The following is a 25507-nucleotide window of genomic DNA, read 5'->3' on the forward strand; positions in this document are numbered from 1 at the left end:
AGGAGAGGGTGGGCTTTGTGGGTGGTGTGCGCGGGTTCGGAGGAGCGGGTGGAGTGCGCAGGTTCGGAAGAGAGGGTGGGGTGCGCGGGTTCGGAGGGGTGGGAGGGCTGCGCGGGTTCGGAGGAGAGGGTGGGCTTTGTGGGTGGTGTGCGCGGGTTTGGAAGAGAGGGTGGTGTGCGCGGGTTTGGAAGAGAGGGTGGTGTGCGCGGGTTTGGAAGAGAGGGTGGTGTGCGCGGGTTTGGAAGAGAGGGTGGTGTGCGCGGGTTTGGAAGAGAGGGTGGTGTGCGCGGGTTTGGAAGAGAGGGTGGTGTGCGCGGGTTTGGAAGAGAGGGTGGTGTGCGCGGGTTTGGAAGAGAGGGTGGTGTGCGCGGGTTTGGAAGAGAGGGTGGTGTGCGCGGGTTTGGAAGAGAGGGTGGTGTGCGCGGGTTTGGAAGAGAGGGTGGTGTGCGCGGGTTTGGAAGAGAGGGTGGTGTGCGCGGGTTTGGAAGAGAGGGTGGTGTGCGCGGGTTTGGAAGAGAGGGTGGTGTGCGCGGGTTTGGAAGAGAGGGTGGTGTGCGCGGGTTTGGAAGAGAGGGTGGTGTGCGCGGGTTTGGAAGAGAGGGTGGTGTGCGCGGGTTTGGAAGAGAGGGTGGTGTGCGCGGGTTTGGAAGAGAGGGTGGTGTGCGCGGGTTTGGAAGAGAGGGTGGTGTGCGCGGGTTTGGAAGAGAGGGTGGTGTGCGCGGGTTTGGAAGAGAGGGTGGTGTGCGCGGGTTTGGAAGAGAGGGTGGTGTGCGCGGGTTTGGAAGAGAGGGTGGTGTGCGCGGGTTTGGAAGAGAGGGTGGTGTGCGCGGGTTTGGAAGAGAGGGTGGTGTGCGCGGGTTTGGAAGAGAGGGTGGTGTGCGCGGGTTTGGAAGAGAGGGTGGTGTGCGCGGGTTTGGAAGAGAGGGTGGTGTGCGCGGGTTTGGAAGAGAGGGTGGTGTGCGCGGGTTTGGAAGAGAGGGTGGTGTGCGCGGGTTTGGAAGAGAGGGTGGTGTGCGCGGGTTTGGAAGAGAGGGTGGTGTGCGCGGGTTTGGAAGAGAGGGTGGTGTGCGCGGGTTTGGAAGAGAGGGTGGTGTGCGCGGGTTTGGAAGAGAGGGTGGTGTGCGCGGGTTTGGAAGAGAGGGTGGTGTGCGCGGGTTTGGAAGAGAGGGTGGTGTGCGCGGGTTTGGAAGAGAGGGTGGTGTGCGCGGGTTTGGAAGAGAGGGTGGTGTGCGCGGGTTTGGAAGAGAGGGTGGTGTGCGCGGGTTTGGAAGAGAGGGTGGTGTGCGCGGGTTTGGAAGAGAGGGTGGTGTGCGCGGGTTTGGAAGAGAGGGTGGTGTGCGCGGGTTTGGAAGAGAGGGTGGTGTGCGCGGGTTTGGAAGAGAGGGTGGTGTGCGCGGGTTTGGAAGAGAGGGTGGGGTGCGCGGGTTTGGAAGAGAGGGTGGGGTGCGCGGGTTTGGAAGAGAGGGTGGGGTGCGCGGGTTTGGAAGAGAGGGTGGGGTGCGCGGGTTTGGAAGAGAGGGTGGGGTGCGCGGGTTTGGAGGAGCACGTGGGGTGCGCGGGTTTGGAGGAGCACGTGGGGTGCGCGGGTTTGGAGGAGCACGTGGGGTGCGCGGGTTTGGAGGAGCACGTGGGGTGCGCGGGTTTGGAGGAGCACGTGGGGTGCGCGGGTTTGGAGGAGCACGTGGGGTGCGCGGGTTCGGAAGAGAGGGTGGGGTGCGCAGGTTCGGAGGAGAGGGTGGGCTTTGTGGGTGGGGTGCGAGGGTTCGGAAGAGAGGGTGGGATGCGCGGGTTCGGAAGAGAGGGTGGGATGCGCGGGTTCAGAGGAGAGGGTGGGCTTTGTGGGTGGGGTGCGCGGTTTCGGAAGAGAGGGTGGGGTGCGCGGGTTCGGAAGAGAGGGTGGTGTGCGCGGGTTCGGAAGAGAGGGTGGTGTGCGCGGGTTCGGAAGAGAGGGTGGTGTGCGCGGGTTCGGAAGAGAGGGTGGTGTGCGCGGGTTCGGAAGAGAGGGTGGTGTGCGCGGGTTTGGAAGAGAGGGTGGTGTGCGCGGGTTTGGAGGAGCACGTGGGGTGCGCGGGTTCAGAGGAGAAGATGGGCTTTGTGGGTGGGGTGCGCGGGTTCGGAAGAGAGGGTGGGGTGCGCAGGTTCGGAGGAGCGGGTGGGGTGTGCGGTTTCGGAGGAGAGGGTGGGCTTTGTGGGTGGGGTGCGAGGGTTCGGAAGAGAGGGTGGGATGTGCGGGTTCGGAAGAGAGGGTGGGATGCGCGGGTTCAGAGGAGAGGGTGGGCTTTGTGGGTGGGGTGCGCGGGTTCGGAAGAGAGGGTGGTGTGCGCGGGTTTGGAAGAGAGGGTGGTGTGCGCGGGTTTGGAAGAGAGGGTGGTGTGCGCGGGTTCGGAAGAGAGGGTGGTGTGCGCGGGTTCGGAAGAGAGGGTGGTGTGCGCGGGTTTGGAAGAGAGGGTGGTGTGCGCGGGTTTGGAGGAGCACGTGGGGTGCGCGGGTTCAGAGGAGAAGATGGGCTTTGTGGGTGGGGTGCGCGGGTTCGGAAGAGAGGGTGGGGTGCGCAGGTTCGGAGGAGCGGGTGGGGTGTGCGGTTTCGGAGGAGAGGGTGGGCTTTGTGGGTGGGGTGCGAGGGTTCGGAAGAGAGGGTGGGATGTGCGGGTTCGGAAGAGAGGGTGGGATGCGCGGGTTCAGAGGAGAGGGTGGGCTTTGTGGGTGGGGTGCGCGGGTTCGGAAGAGAGGGTGGTGTGCGCGGGTTTGGAAGAGAGGGTGGTGTGCGCGGGTTTGGAAGAGAGGGTGGTGTGCGCGGGTTTGGAAGAGAGGGTGGTGTGCGCGGGTTTGGAAGAGAGGGTGGTGTGCGCGGGTTTGGAAGAGAGGGTGGTGTGCGCGGGTTTGGAGGAGCACGTGGGGTGCGCGGGTTCAGAGGAGAAGATGGGCTTTGTCGGTGGGGTGCGCGGGTTCGGAAGAGAGGGTGGGGTGCGCAGGTTCGGAAGAGCGGGTGGGGTGTGCGGTTTCGGAGGAGAGGGTGGGCTTTGTGGGTGGGGTGCGAGGGTTCGGAAGAGAGGGTGGGATGCGCGGGTTCGGAAGAGAGGGTGGGATGCGCGGGTTCAGAGGAGAGGGTGGGCTTTGTGGGTGGGGTGCGCGGTTTCGGAAGAGAGGGTGGGGTGCGCGGGTTCAGAAGAGAGGGTGGGGTGCGCGGGTTCGGAGGAGCGGGTGGGGTGCGCAGGTTCAGAGGAGCAGGTGGGGTGCGCGGGTTCGGAGGAGAGGGTGTGCTTTGTGGGTCGGGCGCGGGTGTTTGGACGGGAGTGTGGGGTGCGGGTGTTTGGACCGGGAGTGTTTGGAGGAGCGGGTGGGGCGCGCGGGTTCGGAGGGGCGGGTGGGCTGCGCAGGTTTGGAGGAGAGGGTGGGCTTTGTGGGTGGGGTGTGCGGGTTCAGAGGAGAAGGTGGGGTGCGCGGGCTTGGAGGAGCGGGTAGATGCTATTAGGAATAGCTCACTCTGGGATATCTTTAAATCTCAGGGCCGGCCCTTTCAGCTCACAACGTGGGGTTACACCCACAAACAAAAACGCATGGATTTTCAGGGAAAACTTTATCCTTCTCCCTCAGTTGCTCATCCCCACCTACTGGGAATGTTCTGCAGGATCTATCTCACTTGCTGTCTCTCTCCTCCTCTCACCCCCTCAGCACCACCGCCCTGCCCCGCGCTCTGTCTCTCTCGCACGCTCTGTCTCTCTCTGGCATTCTCTTTGATAGTGTTTTTCCCTCTGTCTTTCTGTGGGAACTCTCTGACACCCTCTTCCTTTCTCTCTATCTCTGACACGCTCGCTCCCTAACTCGCTGTCTTGACACTGCCTCCCTCTCTCGCTCTGCAGGAACAGAACCAGTTGATCTGGAACATTAAAGACGAGTTGAAGAAGTGCTGTTCTACCAATGATCTCCGAGAGCTTTTAATCGCCAACAAGCAAGAGGTGGCATCAGGAGAGGCAGCTGTAAGTGACTTCTGTCCTCCTTCTGCGTCCTTGTCGGACAGAAGCTATCAGCCAGTGGCTAGTGAAAATCCGGACCCTGTCCTCAGCCCAGTCGTTGGGTCTAAGACTGAGATCAATCCAGTTTGAATGTGACTTACTGTCAACTTCACATTGATAACTCGGCTCAGTTCTACAGTCAGAGAGTCTTAACGACGCAGAAAGTGGCCCTTTGGCCCGTCGTGTCCACTCCAACCACCACACATCCATCTATCCTGTTTCCTGAGGAAGGGTCACCGGACCCAAAACATTAACTCTGATTTTTCTTCACAGCTGCTGAGCTTTACCAGCAGCTTCTGTCTGTGTTTTTGATTCACAGCATCCACAATTCCTGTTCTTTCCGTTTTTAGCATCATGGTGAATCTCCTTTGTCCTTCCAATATTACAGTGACCAGAACTGCACACAGTACTACAGCTGTGCCTTAACTAATGCTGTATAGAACTGCAACATAACCTCCTTCCTCGTGCATTCACTGCAATGATGAATAAACACAGTTATGCCATGCACCTTCCTAACCACCTTGTCCACCTGTCCCACTGCATTCAAGGATCTATGGACTTGCACAGCAAGACCCCTCTGATCCTCTGTACTTCCTAGGGTCCCACCACTTATACGTTTTCCTTTGCCACATTGGCTTTCCCGAAATGTGTCACTTCTCACTTTTTAGGATAAAATTCCAATCGTCACTGTTCAGACCATCTCACCAGCCTGCCTATACTGTCCTGTTGTCGAAGGTTTTCCTCCTAACTGCTTACCACACTGCAAATTTTAGTGCTATTTGTGAATTTGCAGATCATTCCTTTTATATTCATGTCTGGATCATTAATGTGCACAACAAGCAGGGAGGGACTCAGCTGTGAATCATGAGGTACATCCCTGGCCACAAGCTTTCTCGCGCGCACACACCCTTTAGCCATCACACCCCTGTCTTCCTGCAACTAAGCCAATTTTGCTAAATTGCCTTGGATTCTGTGAGCTCATAACTTATAGAATGGTTTGCCATGTGAGACATCATCAGAAGCCTTACTGCAACCCAGGTAGACAACATCAACTGCATTATCCTCATCTACACAGTTAATCACCACCTTGGAAACTCCAGTCAGCTTTGTTGGACATGACCTCCCCTTATCAAGCTCTATCGGTGACACTTGATTAATCTTTACCTCCAAGTAGAGATTAATTCTGTCCCTAAGATTTGTTTCCTGTAGTTTCTCTACCACAGATATCAAAGTCATTGGCCTGTGATCTCTTTCTGCTTCATCTTGAGTGTCTTAGTAGCTGCCCCCCAGTCCTCTGGCATCTCTCCTGTGGCTAGCGAGGATCTCAAAGTTAATGTCAAATCTCCTCCTTTGCCTCCCACAGTAGCTTGGGACTCATGTCATCTGGGCCAGGTGATGTGTCCATTTTCAAGCCTGTTCAAACCACTGGTAGCTCCCACCCCGCCTTCTGAAATTGCTCAAGTGTGCAAAACTAAAACTTAATGATGTTCATTTTCATAGAATCTCCACAGCGTTGGGAGCAGGCCATTTGGCACGTTGAGTCCACACTGACCCTCCGAAGAGCAGCTCACCCAGATTCCCGTTCCTGTGATTGGCTAGCTGCCCGCGGCACCTCCAGCTGTGATTGGCCAGACCACCGCGGCACCTCCTGCTGCGATTGGCTCACTTGTCCCCTGCACCAATCTCCTGGACATGATCTTCCAAAATGGCAGCTGTACAGCTCGGCTGTGGTTGTAATTCTGTGATCATTGTGTTTAAATGGTGTTTTCCTGCACATTTTGGTGAGTATAGCTCTCCCAGGTCTGGGTGTTTAGTGACACCGAGGTAAAGGAGAGCTCAATGGAGCATTGGTATCAGGAGTCTGGAATGATGGGATATCACTGAGGCACAGATGCTAAAGCTGACCTTGGCGTTGCTGTCCTTTCAGTAGTTGATAGTGAGATTGGAACACGGTGACTGCGGGATCTCACGGCTTCTGTAGCCAAGTTTCCTGTATGGCCGTAAGCCCTTAATGTGTGTTTGTTCTGCTGTAGATACTGGATCAGGTGTCAGATGGGATGGCATTCGGAGCGCTGCTGCCCTGTGAGGAATGCAAGGGGCAGTTACTGTTGAAGGGAGATGCCTATTGCTGCAGCGGTAACCTGACTGCCTGGACTAAGTGTAGCGTCAGCACCCAGGCACCTGCTCGCCAGGACTGGGTCACTCCGAAGGTACGTGACTGGCTTCCACTGGTGGCTCTTCTTGGTTGTGGTTTGTTTGTGTTGTTTTGGTGAAGCTCAGTTGATGGCACGCAGGACCTGAGCTGGGAGTTCAAGTCCCATTCTGGATTGTGGGCTGGCACTCCCCGGCTGTACTTGGTGAGTGCCGTTGTGTCAGAGATGGTGCCTTTCAGCTAAACCCAGGGACACCAGCGGCTCACTGCATTTCTAAAGTCCCTGTTTTGAAGGCATGCAAGTAAGTTAGCCCTCAAACCGACATCACAAAAGCAGATTATTTGCATATTTCGCCTCATTGTCCTTGTTTTTCCAAATTTGCTACATCAGGTGAGAAACTTGCATTTCTACAGCAGCCCCATCTGACCTTGCTCATGGGCTGAGGAGTGGCAGATGGAGTTTAATGCAGATAAATGTGAGGTGCTGTATTTTGGAAAGGCAAATCAGAACTGGAGTTGTGTACCTAATGGCTGGGCCCTGGGCGATGTTGCCAAACACAGATTTCAGGGTACAGGTGCATACTTTTTGAAAGTGGAGTCGCGGATAGATAGGATAGTGAAGAAGGCATTTGGCATTCTTACCTTTATTGGTCAGTGCATTGATTACAGGCGTTGGGAGGTCATGTTGTGGCTGTATAGGACATTGGTTAGGCCACTTTTCGAATACTGCGTGTTCAGTTCTGGTCTCCCGGCTTTGGGAAGGATATTGTGAAACTTGGAAGGGCTCAGAAAAGATTTACAAGAATGTTGCCAGTTTTGGAGGGTATGAGCTATAGGGAGAAGCTGAATAGGCTGGGGCTATTTTTTTCCCTCGGAGTATTTTTCCTGGCTGAGAGATGACCTTATAAAGGTTTATAAAATCATGAGAGGTGTAGGTAGGGTGAAAAGCCAAGATCCTTTTCCCAGGGTAGGAGGGTATAAAAGTAGAAGGCATTGGTTTACAGTGAGAGGGGAAAGATTTAAAAGGGACCTGAGGGGCAACTTTTTCTTGCAGAGGATGGCATGTGTGTATGGCATGAGCTGCCAAAAGAAATTGGTGGAGGCTGGTACAGTTACAACAAGAAAGGCATCTGAAAGGTACTTGAACAGGATGGGTACAGGAGGATATGGGTCAGATGGAACTATCAGAACAGAATATTTGGTTGGTGCAGACAAATTGGCCTGAAGGGTCTGTTTCTGTGTTGCAAGGGACCCTTATCCAACTTTTCTAAACACATTATTGGCAGCTGGTTGACAGAACAGCGTTAGAATAGAGGCTTTGTCGGAGGCTCACTGATGATGTTACCTAGAATGGTGACGAAACGTCTGAAAACTAACCTTCCAGCTCAGTGAGCAAACTCACATCCAGAGAGTTAGAATATTGCTACAAAAAAGACACTTCCTCAAATTTTCACACCTTGCCGTCATTGGACCATTTGCAGAAATAACAATTCAAGGGGGAGAAAATAACACTTGTACTGCATGAGAGAAGAGTGCTGATTGATTGGCATGTGGACTGTGATCGAGGTTGAGTGGAGCAGATAATGATAATCGACAGTTAAGTGCCAAGTTATATTTAAACTTTAAACCAGGCAGGTGTAAGTTATTTGTTAATGTCTGTTTATAAGACACCCCTACATACGACACTTTCTGATTATCTTTTAAACAGTGTATACATATGGGTGGCAGTAATTGGAAGAGACAAATAGATTCTGCAGAAATGTTTATCCTCTGCTGTCTGCCTGGTTCACAAAGGGTTTAGTACATGAAGGATATGTTACCCCAGATTGGGGGGAGTTCGTGAATGGGGTCTTCAAATCCCATCAGGACAGTTTTGCAATTTGAATTTGCATTAATAATTTTCTCTTTTGAAGGACAGCGCTTGGTGAAAATGAGTAGCAGACTAGCTGTAAAAAGGTGACTCCCTCAGTTTGCAGGGTGGGTGGGCCTGGTCTTGTAGTTCCAACATTCTTTCCTCCCCCCCCCCCCCCCCCCCCCCCCACACGCACGCACACACACACACGCACACACACACACACGCGCGCGCGCGACTGGGCTGGCCTCGGTTTGCACGATTCACCAGTGGAATTCTGTGCTCTCTAGGAGTTCCACGAAATTCCCTACCTGAAGAAGTTCAAGTTCAAAAAACACGCCCGGATTTTCCCACCTGCCGCCCCGGCTCCCAGCACCGAAGTTCCTGCCTCTGCTGATCCTGGTATTCCCTCGGAACCTGAAGGTATGTAAAGCCCAGTGCAGGATCGCACTGTGTAAAGCAGTTTTCATCCTCGCCTGAGGCACCTCTTTTTTTTGTATCCACATTCCAACAGGCAAGAGATGTTTAAAAATAATTTACTTGGGAGAGTGGGAGCTGGGATGGCCAGTCTTGGGATATCGTGCATGGGATCTGTTTGGAAAACCTTTCCCAAGAGCATGAGACACTAGATGTGTTGAGACTGACTTTTGCACGATAGATAAGTCGAGTCAAGGGAGATGGCGGAGGTCAGACAGGAAAATGAAGTTGATGCCACGATTGGAACAGACGCGTACCAACTGAATCCCTAGTGGGCTGAATGGCCTACACCTACTCCTATTCCTGATGGTCTTAGGACATCAGACCCAGATTGGGCAAACTCCAAAAGAGCAACAGGGCTTTTCCTGCTGCAGAGCTGGGACTGGGAATGGGTCTGGAGTAGAGAGCTCCGGTGCGGAGCTGGGAATGGGCCTGGAGGAGAGGGCTCCAGCGCGGAGCTGGGAATGGGCCTGGAGGAGAGGGCTCCAGCGCGGAGCTGGGAATGGGCCTGGAGGAGGGGGCTCCAGCACGGAGCTGGGAATGGGCCTGGTGGAGTGGGTGCTCAAGTATGTCCCCTTGAAGTCAGATGTAGGCCCTAAACAGCCAATGAGGCTCGAGCTGTCTCCATCGCAGCATCACTGAAATAGGGCAAGGTAGACATTCCACCTCTTTAACTGGATGCTGCCTCTCTCCTGTTTGTGTAGGTTTACCTCTAGCGAACATGAAAGTCCTCGTCCTGGGAAAACTCTCGAAGAAAAAGGATGAGCTGAAGACCCTGGTGGAGGAATTTGGAGGCAAAATCACTAGCACAGCCAGTAAAGCCAAGCTGTGCATCAGCTCTCGGAGTACGTGAATGATCGTCAAGAGTCCTGCAAAGCAGGATCCCAAATTTTGACTTGTACGCCAACCTCCCATGCCCTTATCCCACTGCCCCCCATTCCCCCCAACTGTCTGACAGCTCATTTCCACATTGGATTGAGAAGATGGGTGGAGCTTGCTGTTACACCCCTCTGTGACCCTCACCCCTCTGCCTCCCTCACTCACCCCTCCCTCCCATTCCCCTTCCTCCATCCCTCTCACTTCTTCCCAACCTGGGTCCATTCGGATTGGAATTGATGCTTAATGTTGGGAATGTTTTCTGCCACTCTGTGCTCCTTCAGCCCCGCCCTCGGAGCGTTTAATAGGGACAGCATCGAGGGAGCTTCACTCTTGTGAGCTGAAAGTAGAGGAAGCTTCACTCTGTAACTTACCCAGTGCTGTCCCTGTCCTGGAGTTGTTTGTGGGAAAGCTTACTTCCTGTCTAAAAGATTAGAGAAAGCTTAATGCTATACCAACCAACGATGTATATTTCGTGGGGTCTGTTTGCTGGGGACAGTGTGGATATGGTTTTACTTAAAAAAAAAAATTAGAGGGAGCTTTATTCAGTGTCTTAACACCATGCTGCCCGTGCCCTGGAAGCATTTGATAGGGACACTGTTACAGGAGCTTCGCCTCCTGCTTGAGAGAATAGAGGCAGCTTTACTTTCAGTTTGAGAGAGTGGAGGTCTTCCTGTTGTAGTGTTTCTCCACAGCAGTAGTACAACAATTGAGGTAGGCCTGATGGGCTGAATGGCCTGTTTTGGTCACCTGTTGGGTCTTTCTCCCGGATGGTTTGCACTCATTGCTAGTAACTTTTCTGCAGAGGAGTTGGACAAAATGTCTAAGAAGATGGAGGAGGTGAAGGAAGCCAATGTCCGTGTGGTTTCGGAGGATCTCCTTGACGACCTGCAGTCAGGGAAGGGCCTACAGGAATTGTTGTCGGTGCATGGGATCTCGTCGTGGGGAGCTGAGCTCGCCCCCGAGAGGGTCTCGGAGCCCCCTGTCGCTGGGAAATCCACCGGCAGCAAGCTCACAAAGAACTCCAGTGGCAAAATCAAGCAGGAGCAAGGTAAGGGAGCTTCACTCAAACAGCCGCATTTATATAGTGCCTGCCACTACCCCGGTACATCCCAACGTGCTTCAGAGCTGAGGTACAGCTTCTGTCACATTGTCACTTGTAAGTTAGCAAGACAGTGGCTAATTCTGTACAGCAAGCTTCCACAAATGTCAATATCACAAATAACTCTGAGGTCTTGAATTTGTAATGATGGGCAGGTTGACTATTTCCGCATCCCGCGCTTCCAAAATTTTCTGACCGAGTGCTGCTGTGCATGCTTTCCACAATATTGCCCTCTGCGCTGACAGTGCAGTACCTCCCTCAGCACTGAACTGGTTTACGTACGGGCTGGTGTGGGACTTATTCCCATTGGCTTGTGCAGGCATCCAGAACAATTTGAGAGTTGGTGATTTATTTGGAATTAATTCACAAGATCCTACCGGACCAGCATTTATTGCCCAGTCTGTAGCCTGCCGACACGATGAGGTGGTGAGAATGCTGCAGTCTGTTCAGGGGACACACTTCTGGGTTTAAGAGGAGTGAAGGGACTTGTACAGGGAGCAGCCCTGCGATTACAAAAATAATCTCTGTATCATGGTAAAGTAGTGACCTGCTGATGCTTGTCTCTTCCAGAATCCAGCAAATCAGAGAAGAAGATGAAGCTGACAGTTAAAGGTGGGGCAGCTGTGGACCCTGACTCTGGTATGTGGACCTGAAAATCGACGTGCTCACTAACACACACACCTCCCCCCGACACCGGCGCGGTCACTAACGGCCCCCCGTTGACCCCGGCGCGGTTGGTAACGGCCACCCACCCGCCCCCAATCGATATCGGCTGCGGCTGGTAACGATCCATGTCGGCGCGGTCGGTAACGGCCCCCCCCCCCATTCACGTCGGCGCGGTCGGTAACGGCCCCCCCCATTCACGTCGTCGCGGTCGGTAACGGGCCCCCCCCCCCCATTCACGTCGTCGCGGTCGGTAACGGGCCCCCCCCCCATCCATGTCAGCGCGGTCACTAACAGCACCCCCCCCCCATCCACGTCGGCGCGGTCACTAACAGCTCCCCCCCCATCCACGTCGGCGCGGTCACTAACAGCCCCCATCGATTTCGGCTGCAGTCCACTCCAGTCAGTATTGGCTGCCCTCACTGTAGTGGTGTGCCCTGGTCAGTATCAGTCAGTCTGGGGTGAGGAAGGCCTGCAGTGTTTGGGTGATCTGCTAGAACCACATTCTGTGCCAGGAATGTTATACTCCCCACCCAAATTAATGCAGGAGAATTGAAAGCATGGAAAGCACCTGTTTTCACGGTCTGCTGCACCATTGTGCAGTCACCCTTCCCTGAAGTCCCTGCTGTGAGAGGTCTGTGTCAGTGTGCTCACTCCCTTAGGGGCTCAGGTCGAGCGAACACTGCTCAGGCCTCAATCCCAGGCTGCTGCTCAAAAAATCCATCCCTGCCTTTCCCCCACTCCACTTCAAAATGGTGCCCGGGGTGGGGGGTTGGGGGGGCGCATCTTTTACATTGCCTCCATCAGGACTGAGTGGGTGGGGGAGGCAGTGGGCACTTTCAGCTCAGCTGTAAGGGGTGGCACTCCCTCAGTACCGCCCTGCAGTGGGTCAGCCTTCAGCGTGTGGCTGGCCTGGGATTTAAACATGTGGCTGATCGGCTGGTGGTAGTGCCAGCTGCTGGTGGGCTGCTTGAGGCTTCAGCCCCTATCTCCTCCATTCCCCCCCGTAACTTGGGGATACCGGAGGGAGGGAGTGCAGACTGGGCGACAGGTGCAGAGTGAAGCAGAAAATCCCATACTTGTGACTGATGTGTTTTTCAGGGCTGGAGGACTCGGCTCATGTCTTTGAGCAGGGAGGCAGAATCCTGAGTGCTACCCTAGGCCTGGTGGATATATCCCGCAGTCAGAACTCCTACTACAAGCTACAGTTGCTGGAGGATGACAACAAGAAGAGGTTCACAGCGCCTGGGGTCAAGGGGGCTTCTGGGGTCAAGGGGACTGGTCCCAGGGTTGCGGGGATGGTCCTGGCTTCTGGAGGGGGCGGTCAGGGGGGTCAGTCTCAGGGTCAAGGGGGCTGACCCAGTGGTGGCTCTTTGCTACACCAAGGGAGCCCTGAGACAAGGCTGGGCCAGGGCACAGGGTGCTTCGGGGATTGTGTCCTGCTGGGCCAGTGAGAGCTCTCTGATGGAGGGGGCTGTCCTTCACAGCGAGCCCTATCAGGGCTGACACACACGCACAGGCACAGGGGCACACGCGTAGACACAGATACACATGCACAGACAGGACATGCACGCTCAGAGCAGGACTTCACCTTCCTGGGTCACTGGCTCCATTTCTGGGGAAGCTGGGACCTGTGCAAGTCTGACAGGTTGCACTTGAAACTGAAAGGGAGCCAGGATCTTTTCTGGGGCTGACGGGCTTCGATAATGCAGTTGGTGAGAGTGAAAACTAGTTTGGCAGGAAGGTGTGATACAGTGTGACAAGATATTAGCAGTGGTAGACTGTCCAGGACAGAAGAAGAATGAAATCAGTACTAGCCAGAATATAAGATTAGTTGAGATAAGGCATAAGGTGCATGAGACTGGTTTTCAATTATTTAAATGAAAGGAGATTTGTGAGCAAGGCAGATGAGTTGAGAGGAATGTTGATTCACTCATGGTTATGTAATATTATTCATGTTGGGAGGTGCAGGACTGGCCACTCACAAATTCAACTTAAAATTCAAACAAATTTGATCCCCCCGATAAAGCCACGCTGATTATCCTTCATAAATGATTGCTCCTCCAGGTGGAGATTAATTCTGCCCCTCAGAATTGCTCCTTTGATGTTTGACTGACTGGCCTGTTGTATCCTGGTTTATCCTGATCACCCTTCATGAATAATGATACCACATTCATTACCCTCCAGTCCTCTCGCACCTCTCTATTGGCCAGAAAGGGTTTCAAAATTAATGTCCGGGTTTTTGCAATCTCCTCCCTCAGCAGCCTGGGATACATCTCCTCTGCCCCTTGGGATGTATTCACTTTTAAACCTGCTAAAACCACAAATACCTCCAAGCCCTGAAGGTTAATTTGTTCAAGCGTATCACAGTTTTCCCCTTACTTCTGCACCTACCTCTTCTCTCCAGGAAACGCAGATACGAACTACTCATTTAAAACCTCAGCTCAAAGTTTCTCTGCCTCTCCCTGCCTGTCTGATGGTCAGTACTACACTCCCAGCTGATTGCCCGCTTTATGCCTTCAAATTACACCCATAGGGCCTCATTTGAGGAACCTTCCAGGGTATCATCCATCCTTACTGTCGTGACTCCTTGGTTAATATTACAGCACTCGCTTTCCCTTTTAGATACCCCTCCCTATGTCTCCTAACGATTCCGTACCCCAGAGGTGACTAGGTATGTAGATGAGATTCGTGTGGTTGATGTAGTCTATTGGACTTCAGTTAGGCTTTTGACAAACTGCCACGTGGCAGACTGGTCTAAAACCAGTACATGGGACCTTGTGCAGCTTGGCAAATTGGCGAAGTGGCGGGAAGGAGAGAGTGACTATCAAAGCACGGGTGTGTGAGCGGAAACCTGTGCCCGGTGATGTACTCCCAGCTCTGAATCCTGTGGTGCATCTGAATGGTGGGACCCTCGGAAGTACAGGGGATCAGAGGGACTTTGGTGAGCGTGTCCATAGGCCCATTGAGTAAGGCAGGACAGGTGGATAAGGTGGTTGGGAAGGCACATGATCCAATTGCTTTTTTCCATCAATAAAGGTTGATATGACCGAACTGGCCTGGAGCGAGGGTGGGGAGACACCCAGAAGTGGCAGAGGGGTTCAGGGAACCAGTTGGTGGGGGGGGGGGGGGGGGGTTTGTTTTTGGAGCTGTAGGTGGTAACCCGAGCAGGTTAGCGCCGGACCTGTGACACTGTGCTTGGTTCTGCTCCTGCAGGTACTGGGTCTTCAGGTCCTGGGGCCGGGTTGGGACCACCATCGGTGGCAACAAGTTGGAGAAGATGTCCTCCAAAGAGGAAGCTGTCGATCATTTCCTGGGGCTGTACGAGGAAAAGACGGGCAACGCCTGGCACTCGGAAAACTTCACCAAATACCCCAAAAAGTTCTACCCACTGGAGATCGACTACGGCCAGGTGGGTATCAATCCCCCACCCCCCCCACGTCTTGTGATAGAAAGAATCTGGAAGCTGTATCAATCAGCCCATCTAGTCTACGCCAGGCCCTGAAACTGCTGTCCAGTTAGACCCCCATTGCTGCTCTTTGCTCATGGCCCAGCTCCCCCATCCTACTATAAATCACTCAAATGTTCACTCGGCCTCACTGCACTAAATCCTCTGTTTCTTCCTTTTTTTGCCACTGATTATAAACCCGCTTGCCTCTGGTTATCGGTCCGGTTCTCCATCTTCTCCTCCCCCCCCCCCCCCAAAAAGTGTCTTTCACTTTAGCATCATGGAGTTTTTGCAGCATAGCTTGAGGCTTGTCCTGCCCCCTGCCAGTCATTGAGCACCAGTCTACCCTGTCATTTCCTGCTGTAAGGAGACCAAATACAGCTCCTCCAACAAGTCCACCAGACAAAGTCACCTGCAGAAATTGTGGGCTGAAGGCAAAGTGCTCAGGAGGTTATATGGTGCCAAAGATAGATCTGACCAGCTAACTGTGAGTGAGGACCAAGCCCAGTTAAGGCATTGTTTTTGTCATGTTCCGTACTACCAACAAGTCCAGAGTAAATACAGTGCGGAGTTGGAGGAACACAGCAGGTCAGGAAGCATCACAGGACATTTTGAGGGTTCCAATCGGAAAAGTTGACTCTCCCGCCTGGCCTGTGTTCCTCCAGCTCCACGCTGTATTGATTCTAATCCCAGCTCTTCTGGTCCTGGCTCTCTCTGTGCGTAACACTGCTTTTGCTAAAGGGTCTCCTGAATTCAGGCCCTCCCCGTGCACGCCGCTAGCATTCAAATCTACTGATAATCGCCCTCAGAAACCAAGGAAGTAGGAACACAAGTTGACCATTCAGCTCTTCAAGCCTGCTGCATCATGGCTGATCATTCAATTCAGGACCCTGCTTTCCCGCACCCAGTATTTTCCCCGCATCTGTCAATCTCTTTAGCCCAGGAATTGTACCAAAGCCCCCTCGAAACATTCATGTGTTTTGGCCTCAAGCACTTTCTGTGGTAACAGAGTCCACAGGTTCTGGCTAAAGATGTTACTTCTTATCTCTGTCCTCGGTGGCCAACCCTACATCCTTAGACCTGATCTCTGAATCTGAACCCGCCCTTTATCGAGAAATTCTTACGCATCCTAGACCTATTAGAATTTTATAGGTCTCAACAAGAATTTCCAAACCTGCTCTCCTCCTTCCTTCCCCACCTACCCCCTGCCCCTGCCTACCAATCCGTTTGTTCTTCTGAACTGCAGTGGAATATCGATGTTCCTCAATCCCACAGGATGAGGAAGCTGTGAAGAAACTCACCGCGAATTGCAGTACCAAATCCAAACTGGACAAGGCAGTGCAGGACCTCATCAAGACCATCTTCGATGTAGAGAGTATGAAGAAAGCCATGGTGGAGTTTGAGGTAAGGTGGATGGGTGGGGGTTCGTTGTGGGCTAAAGTGTACGTACTTAGGAAAGTGATATCCTTTGAAGAGTAGCAAGTGTTCAGCTGACAGATTGGGGGGAAACTAGACCCTGTCACTAGCGTTGACAGCATCTTAGGACTGCACTCCTTTCAAACAGCAAACATATTTTAATTTGTGAATTTTGGAAGCCATTCATCTCGTCACATTTGTCTCAGTGCATTGAAAGCTATTCAATTGGCTACCTTTCTGAAATGTTAGCAATTGTTCCCCTGTAAAAGGACTGTTATATTCTTACCATAAAATACTTACAAATATACCTCTTGTATTTCCTGCCCATGAGCTTTACCTGTTAACAGACATAGTGTTGTACAGCATGGAAACAGACTCTTCAGTCCAGAGATAGTAGGAACTGCAGATGCTGGAGAATGTGAGATAATTTTCTGAAGAAGGGTCTAGGCCCAAAATGTCAGCCTTGCTGCTCCTCTGCTGCTTTGCTTGCTGTGTTCATCCAGCTCTACACCTTGTCATCTCTCTTCAGTCTAACTTGTTTGTGCTGACTGGATATCCTAAATAAATCTAGTCCCATTTGCCAGCATTTGGCCCAAATCCCTCTAAATCTGTCCTCATGTATTCATCCAGGTGCCTTTGAAATGTTGTAATTGTACCAGCCTCCACAACTTCCTCTGGCAGCTCATTCCATGCAGCATCCTCTGCGTAAAATCGTTGCCCCTCAGGTCCCTTTTAAATCTTTCCCCCTCACCTTTAACCTATGCCTTGTTGTTTTGGACACCCCTACTCAGGGGAAAGGAACCACGGCTTTTCACCCTATCCATGCTCCTCATAATGTTACAAACCTCTATAAGGCCAGCTGTCAGCCTCTGACGCTCCAGGGGAAAATATCCCCAGCCTATTCAGCCCTTCCCTGTAGCTCAAACCCGCCAACCCTGGTAACATCCTTATAAATCTTTTTTGGATCCTTTCAAGTTTAACAATATCCTCCCAATAGCAGGGAGACCAGAATTGAACACCACTATTCCAATGTCCTGTACATCCGCAACATTACATTCTCTCCCAGTGTTTGGATGCAGTTTGTGGTTTCAGCACTTACTGTGGGATTTCCCCATGTAAGCAGGTGCTGGTCACACTGTATTCACAAGCTACAGCCACCGGATGGTGCTGTGGCTCCTATTGGAGCCTCTGGTGGTAGAGGGAGTGATGCCACTGAAGTGATTGGGATTAGTCAGCTGTGCAGCTCTGTGTGGGACTGCAAGGTGTAATCATTGTCTCTTCCTGGAACCCAGAGGCTAAATGAAAAGGAACCAGCAAATAGTTTCTTCATTCCACAAACTGCATTGTATTAAAAATGAAAGGTTTGCTTCAGTGATGTGCGAACGTACATATTATTTTCTCTTTACTACGGACATGTACATTTAGAATGGAAATACTGTCTAAAAATTGTATTTCTTTATGATTGTGTGATATTCACTGGCATTGTTGCCTTTGTCTGTTTTCCCCAACAGATTGACCTTCAGAAGATGCCCCTGGGTAAACTGAGCAAGAGGCAGATCCAGAGTGCATACGCCATCCTTAGTGAGGTCCAGCAGGTAGTCTGCAGTTCTCTCTCGGTGCAGTAGCCTAGCCTAGTAGTTAGGCTAACAGGATTGTAACTTGGGAGGGTGAGGTTTCAAATCCCACTGTGCTCCGTACAAAAGCATTATTCCCCCACCCTCCTCTCCCTCTCATTGTGCGCTGGACGGCGCATGGCCCTGCACTGTGTATCTCACTGTGCGCTGGACGGTGCATGGCCCTGCACTGTGTATCTCACTGAGCTGGACGGTGCATGGCCCTGCACTGTGTATCTCACTGAGCTGGACGGTGCATGGCCCTGCACTGTGTATCTCACTGAGCTGGACGGTGCATGGCCCTGCACTGTGTATCTCACTGTGCGCTGGACGGTGCATGGCCCTGCACTGTGTGTCTCACTGTGCGCTGGACAGCGCATGGCCCTGCACTGTGTATCTCACTGAGCTGGACGGTGCACAGCCCTGCACTGTGTGTATCTCACTGTGCACTGGACAGTGTACCTTCAGTTGTTTCCAGTGAAGAGCTAGACCATGAGGTGAGCTGTGATTTCTTGTCCTCCTCCACACACTGACCGTCACCATGATGACTGGAGCGAATCAGGGAGAAGGCCCTGAGTGCCACCACCTCAGGCAGCTGACTAAACTGGATATAACAAGTGAAAGTTAAATCCTTCTCTGTGCTGTCCGCTCGGCTGTTGCCATCATGAAGAGGGAGTCGCATTTCTGCCAAACATAGTGCTAACTGAAACCCCTGTTTTTTGTTTTTGTCCTGTGTTAAGATTGTGGCTAACAATGGGCTGGAGTCTCAGATATTGGATCTCTCCAATCGCTTCTACACACTCATACCACATGACTTTGGAATGAAGAAACCACCTCTGCTGAACAACGAGGATTATATCCAGGTAACCAGGGAGGTATTACAGTGTCTTGGGGTGGGGGGGTGGCGTGAAGGCCTTGTGGTAGTGGCAGTAACGGATCATTAATCCAGAGACCCTGGCAATATCCTGGGGCCCGTGTTCAAATCCCACCATACTTGTGATGATGAGATTGGACAAATGCATCTGTTAGGAAGGGAATCGCTCACTCTTGTCCAGCCTGGCCCTCTGAGCAGTGAGGGATGGGAAATAAATACTCAATTTCTGAACTAATAATTAAAAAAACTTATGGGCATAGTTGGGTGCCGCTTCCTGTAGCTGACACTAACCAGGGGGCTGTGGATTAAGGAGTATGGGCAAAAGAACCAGGGAGCGAGGGGGGGAGAGATTTTGATGCAGAACTGGGTTGGTGAGGACTGGGGCGTGCGGACAGTGGTGGAGGAATTCAGAGGCATCTCGTGGGGGTTAGAAGGCTCGTGATGTTGCAAAAGAAAATCACATAACATCATTGACTGGCAGCCAAGGGGAAGGAGCAGGGAGGTGGGGCTAGTTGGGTAGCTCTGTCACAGAGCAATGGTCAGAATGGCCCCCTGCTCCTGTGATGCATTTGGGAATTTTACTGCTGTTGGGAACAGTAAGGCTACATTCGGAGTACCGCGTACAGTTCTGCTTGCCCTATTTTCAAAATGATATAACTAAACTAGAAGCAGTGCACAAAGGGTTTACTCGGATGCTACCTGGGCTGGAAGGTTTGAAATATAAGGAGAGGCTGGATGGGCTGGGACGTTCTTCCCTGGAGTGCAGGAAACTTTTATAGATGTCTATAAAATCATGAGGGGTGTGGATAAGGTAGATAGCCATCAGCTTTTCCACGTGATAGGGAATCTAAAACTGGAGGGCATAGGTTTACGGTGAGAGCTGAGAGACACAAAAGGGCCCAGAGGGCCAGTCTTTTCACACAGTGGGTGGTGAGTGTCTGGTACGCACTTCGGGAGGTCGTGCTGTAAGAAACATTTAGACGGGTACATGGATGGGATTGGTTTGTTTTTAATCATTCACAGGATGAGGGCGTCGCTCTGGCCAGGCAGCATTTATTGCCCATCCCTAATTGCCCAGAGGGCTGTTATGAGTCAACCATCTTGCAGTGGGTCTGGAGTCACATATAGACCAGACCAGGTTAGGATGGCGGTTTCTTTCTCTAAAGAACATTAGTGAGTCATTAATGGTCATCATTAGACTCTTAATTCCAGATATTTATTGAATTCTGATTCCACCATCTGCCAAGGCGATAATACCACTAGGACATTGCCTCCCCTGACATGAGGAATATGGACCAAACATGGGCAAATGGGACAGATTTAACTGTGAAAACTGAGCAGCATAGACAAGTCGACAGGCCTGCTTCCATGCTGTAGACCTCTGACTCTAGTAATCTCCTTTACAGTGCTCCGCTCTTGGTAACATGGTACTTCTCACTCGCACTATCCCACACTGACCTGAGATTGGTCAGTTATTTGAGCTGGCTATTCCTTGTGCCTTTTGCGTATTAGCTGCAGCCATAAACTCGAATCAGATTACACTGCTGGTGAAAGTGCAGCTTGATATTGGGGGGGTGGGGGGGCCACTGGATTCATAGTCTTAATCTCAAGGGGTAAAAGGGGAGGTGTTTCCTAGGAGTTGGGACTATACAGATGCAGCATTCTGGGCCCCAGCTTGTTTTCCCTTTGTGAGTTCCCTGAGCCAGTACTTGTGTCACAGAATAAGCTGGCAGTAAAGTTTACTGGAGCTTCATCATCTTCGAGACCTGGGCCATGATGCGCAAACTTTGCCACGACTGCTGTCTGCTACTCCCTGCGCGGTTCCTGAGATCTGGAATGCACTGGCTGAAATGGGGAGAGTGGGGTGGCTGGTGTTGAAAAGCGGGGCCTGGCCGGTGCTTTTCCACCGGTTTGACAGCTCTTTCCAAGAGCTACCACAGGCACGATGGATCGAATGGCCTAGCCCAGCATCACTTCCGTTACGCCAGCAGTTCCGCGCAGACGTTTGCGAGATTTTATTTACTGTACGATTCTGACGGTTTTTCAGATTGTGACCGGATTCTTGCAGAATGACAGGACTATTGCAGAGTTGAATCGTATCTTTGAAGATACTTCTGTGCCTCCCTTTGGTCCCCTGCAGTAACTCACTGCACTGCTTGTTCTAAACCATGTGGGCCCTTGTTCTGACCCGGATCTAGTTGAATTGGCCTTGGTTGAGCCGGAGGTGGGGATAGCGACAGTGCAACTCAATGGTTGTATGTCAGGTAACTGGGAATTACCCTCTCCTCGCAGTCATCCAGGGAAGCCGGAGCGACTGCACAACGCACTGTTGTAAAAGTTCAAATAACCTGCGATGTTACCCCCTCGTTCCGATCTTTGTTGCGCCCCACTGGTCACCTTATCTGAGGGAGGCTGGCTAAAGAGAAGTGTAGCCAAGGTTTACCAGACTGATTCCTGATGTACGAAGGAAGACTGGATCAGTTAGGACTGTATTCACTGCAATTCAGAAGAACAGGGGGTTGAATCTCATAGAAACCTACAAAATCCGGACAGGACAAACACTAGAAGGATGTTCCCAATCACTGAGGTATCCCAAACCGGGGTCACGGTTTAAGGATTTGGCCGTCGACCATTTAGGTCTGAGATGAAGAGAAATATCTTCACCCAGAGAGTGGTGAGCCTGTGCAGTTTCCTGCTGCATAGCTTAGTTGTCCCCACAATAATGTTTTCATGAAGTTTGATATGTATCTTGGGGATAAAGGGATCAAAGGGTTTGGGAAGAAAGCAGGAACACAGGGGATGATCAGCCGTGATCGTGTTGAATGGCAGGGCAGGCTCAAAGGTCCAGGTGGCCTGCCCCTGTTTTCTACGTTTGATCCCAGTTTTCTCCTCTGTCATCTGGCTCTCCCACTGTATCCCTGTCGTTTGCTGCCTGTCTGATCTTGCTGTTCCTTTCTGTGACTTCCAGGCCAAGGTGCAGATGTTGGACAGTCTCCTGGACATCGAGGTCGCCTACAGCCTCCTCAAAGGTGGCAAGGAAGATGATGCCAAGAACCCTATAGACATCAACTACGAGAAGCTGCACACTGAGATCAAGGTGACACTGGCACTCTCCACCTCAACCAAACACTGGTTACCTTTCCCAGCAACCTCCTGGATCAGGCTCCGTTTGCTCGGTCGGCTGGAGTGATGCCAGCAATGTAATTTAAATTCCCCCATTGGCTGGAAGTTGCCAGGAAGGTCCCACTTTCTCATCTTTGGCCCCCATGTTAGCTGTGACTTTGCAGATCATCCATCCACGGTCATCTCTTCCTGATGACACCGCAGGCCAATGGTCCTCTGGCCCCCTTCATTAGAGTTTATACCCTTTATATTAGCTCTCCGCATTCTTCTTACCAAAATGAATCATTTCCATCCATTAAGTTTCATCTGTCCCTCGACCATCTGCAAACCAGTTTCAACTCAAATCAATCCACATTTTATTGAGAAATTAATTCTGAGTACCATAAAGTACATTGAAATCCACATCTACGTTGACAACAGCAAGAAAAATTGCGGTAACAAAAATCTAACTGTGGTTAAATGAATGGAAAAATAATCTATTTCATTAAGTTAATCAGTGAGGAATAAAACCATAAACATTCAGCAGGATGTTTCTTGAAATTTCTGACCCTCACAAGAATTGAAACCTCCAAGCCATTGGTAGGATTGAAACCCTTGATTGCTCTCTGGACCCTGTTCCTCTTAGTAGACTTCCTAACGAACATCACTGCAGAAATATAAACAACATGTACAGTGGAAAAGATTGCAGTGAGAGAAATAGGGGCAAAACCGAGAGGAAACAGCAAGCTGGAGGAAATCATTGGCGTAAAGCTGACATACTTGAGCAGTACATACCTTCTCTGTTAGTTTTTGTTTAGAGCTTAGATATACTGTAAAAGGAATTAAACTACATAGAGTCATACAGTGCAGAAACAGACCCATGTGGCACATGGCTCAGTAGTTAGCTCTGCTGTCCCACTGCGCTAGGGACCTGGGTTCAATTCCACCCTCAGGCAACTGTCTGTGTGGAGTTTGCACATTCTCTCTGTATCTGCACAGTTTCCTCTGGGTACTCTGGTTTCCTTCCACAGTCCAAAGGTGTGCAGGTTAGGTGGATTGGCTGTGCGGGATTGCCCATAGCATCCAGGTATGTGCAGGCTAGGTGCGTTAGCCACGGGAAAGGCGGCTTTGCAAGGATAGGGGAAGTTGGGTCTGGGTGGGATGCTGTTCGGTCAGTCTGGGCTTGATGGGCTGAATAGCCTGCATCCACACTGAGGGATTCTGTTCTACGGTCCGACCAGTTTATGCTGATCATAATCCCAAACTAAATTAGTCCTACCTGCCTGCTGTTAGCCCATATCCCTCAAAATCTTAATAAAAACTGAAAGAACTCTGGATGCTATAAAACAGAGGCAAAAATAGAAAATGCTGGAAAAGCTCAGCAGATCTGGCAGCATTCTTGGCGAGAGTCAACGTTTTGGGTTGCCAGGAAGGGTCTCTTGACCCAAAACATTAACTCTGATCTCCACAGATGCTCCCAGATCCGCAGAACTTTTCCAGCAATATCTGTTTTTATCTCTGCAAACTTTCCTATTCATGTACTTATCCAAAGGTTTTTTAAATGTTCCTGCATCTACCACTTCCTCTGGCAGTTCATTCCACAAGCAAATCACTCTGTGTATAAAAAAATTGCCCCTCTTGTCTATTTTAAATCTTACCCCTCTTGCCATAAAAATATGCCCCCTAGCCTCGCAATCCTTGACCCTCGGGAAGAAGACACCTGCCATTCACCCTATCTATAGCCCTCATGATTTTATAAACCTCTATATAGTCACTCCTCAACCTCCTACATTCCAGAAGAAAAAATTCCCAGCCTTTACAAGCTCTCCTTACAGCTCAAACCCTCCCTTCCTAGCAACACCCTTCTGAACCCTCTCCAACTTAATACTGCTCTTCCTATAAGCATACACTCCACTCAGTAACAGCAGCCTTGACAGTGTTGAGTGATAAATCTATCAATGTGCTTCTATTTCCATCTCCCTGCGTGGCAAGGAATAAAGGAGGGAAAGAGAGTAGCTGGGAGGGAGAAGTGAAGAGATGGGTTTATTCTTTATTCCTGGATGGGATGTGTGGGCATTGCTGACCAGGCTGGCATTTGCTATCCATAACTGGTTGCCCTTGAACTGTTTAGATCTTTAGACCGTTTGGGAGGGCAGTTAAAAGTTAACCACATTGCTATGGGACTGGAGTTACATGCAGACCAGACCAGATAAGGACATTTGAACATCAGATACGTTAGAGACTTTTAAGCGACTCTTGGGTAGGCACTTGGAGGATAGTAAAATGTAGGGTATGGAGGGTAGATTGATCTTAGATAATAGGTCAGCACAACATCAAGGGCCTGTACTGTACTGTTCTATGTTCTATACACTTATGTGGCAGCAGATCTCCTTCCCTGTGTGACATCAGTGAACCAAATGGATTTTTGCAATTGGCCTCGTCAGTTGGTGATTTGTCTTTTAATTCCAGATTATATTGAATGTAAATGTTGCTGAATGCCTTGATAGGACATGAACCCATGTCTCCAGTTTACCCAAACAGAGAGAACAGTGATGTGGGAAGAGAAGAGAGAGAGAGAGACTGGAAAGAAAGTGTGTGACACAGAAAAAGGGAAATTGATACCGTCTCAATATGAATGTGAAATTTCTGCTCACTAAATAATTATGATGTGGATTATTTCAATATTGTATTTATTACGGTGGAGAAAATACGCCAGTTTCACGTCAAGTCTGTTGGTATTTCACATCATCTATCTTTGCTTCATAAATCTTGAAGGAAGATACAAGTTCAAATCATTCCTGTCCATTAAGTTGCATTTGTCACTTGCCCATCTGCAAACCTGTTTCAGGCCAAATCAATCTACATTTTATTGGGATATAAGGACAAGTTGAGTAGAAAATAATTTCAAGAATAGCTGATAAAATGAAATGCTGTACCCCATCAGAAATTCCCACATGAGGGACTCGTCAGGGAACTAATCATTAACTGATAAATGTACTTTCTGAACTGTACTCTTGACTATTAAACACAGGAACAAAAACAAAGTCGCTGGAAAAGCTCAGCAGAACTGTGTTCTGAGGAAGAGTCACTGGACCCGAAACATTAACTCGGTTTTTCCCTCCACAGATGCTGCCAGACTTGCTGAGCTTTTCCAGCAACTTTGTTTCTGTTCCTGGTTTACAGCATCCGCAGTTCTTTTGGTTTTTTATTCTTGATTATTAAAATTTGATACTATCCTGCTCACAGCACTTCCAGCATTTGTATCTCCTGCACATTCTAAAATGATGCCCATACAATGAGGTAGGGTCATTAATATCGATCAGAAAGAACAGGGCTGCCTGGGGAACTTGAGTACTGTCTACTCCCTGTTTCCTTCACACACAGCTAATTTCACATCCATGTTGCTGCCTGGTTACTGAGGAGCTATCACTGATATTGCTGCTTGTAACTAAGCTCCTTCCTGTCTTCATTTAAACTCTGTGTCTTAGGTTCTGGACAAGGAGACAGACGAAGCCAAGTTAATCAGAGAGTACGTTAAAAACACACACGCTGCTACACACAACCAGTATGATCTGGAAGTGATGGAGGTGAGTGCTATGGTGACATTTTGCGGCCTGTGCTTGGCCAGGCCTTTGGACGGTCTCTTAAAGTTTGCAGTTGCCACGGATACCAGCCCAGCTTTTCCGAGGGGGCTTCTACCAGAGGCCTGCATCTGCTGGGCTTCGAGGAGTTTACTGTTTCCTGTTCTTGACAGTGATATGGAGCACCACCAAGCTCTTGACAGTGCAGCAGGTGGCCATTCAGTCCATCCTGCCCACATGCGCATTGTGACATGGCGTTCTCCTGCCTTTTCCCTGTGACCCTGCACACCGTCTCTTCCCTGTGACACTGAGGGTAATCCAAGGAGACCTGGCACCTG

General features: G+C 50.9%; 1 protein-coding gene across 1 annotated transcript in view; it reads left to right on the top strand.

Moving 5' to 3' along the window:
- The window catches only part of parp1 (poly (ADP-ribose) polymerase 1), a 66949-nt gene that overhangs the window by 35821 nt on the left and 5621 nt on the right, over nucleotides 1-25507 (top strand). The window contains exons 6-18 of the mRNA XM_059645159.1: nucleotides 3861-3977; nucleotides 6047-6223; nucleotides 8308-8440; nucleotides 9199-9339; nucleotides 10176-10421; nucleotides 11043-11111; nucleotides 12237-12369; nucleotides 14352-14547; nucleotides 15859-15987; nucleotides 17511-17594; nucleotides 18353-18475; nucleotides 21455-21583; nucleotides 25077-25175. Of these exons, the coding sequence (XP_059501142.1) occupies nucleotides 3861-3977; nucleotides 6047-6223; nucleotides 8308-8440; nucleotides 9199-9339; nucleotides 10176-10421; nucleotides 11043-11111; nucleotides 12237-12369; nucleotides 14352-14547; nucleotides 15859-15987; nucleotides 17511-17594; nucleotides 18353-18475; nucleotides 21455-21583; nucleotides 25077-25175 (1776 nt within the window). The remainder of the gene's footprint in view (nucleotides 1-3860; nucleotides 3978-6046; nucleotides 6224-8307; nucleotides 8441-9198; nucleotides 9340-10175; nucleotides 10422-11042; nucleotides 11112-12236; nucleotides 12370-14351; nucleotides 14548-15858; nucleotides 15988-17510; nucleotides 17595-18352; nucleotides 18476-21454; nucleotides 21584-25076; nucleotides 25176-25507) is intronic.

The sequence above is a fragment of the Stegostoma tigrinum genome, chromosome 4, assembly GCF_030684315.1.
Source record: "Stegostoma tigrinum isolate sSteTig4 chromosome 4, sSteTig4.hap1, whole genome shotgun sequence".
In the NCBI taxonomy this organism is placed as follows: domain Eukaryota; kingdom Metazoa; phylum Chordata; class Chondrichthyes; order Orectolobiformes; family Stegostomatidae; genus Stegostoma; species Stegostoma tigrinum.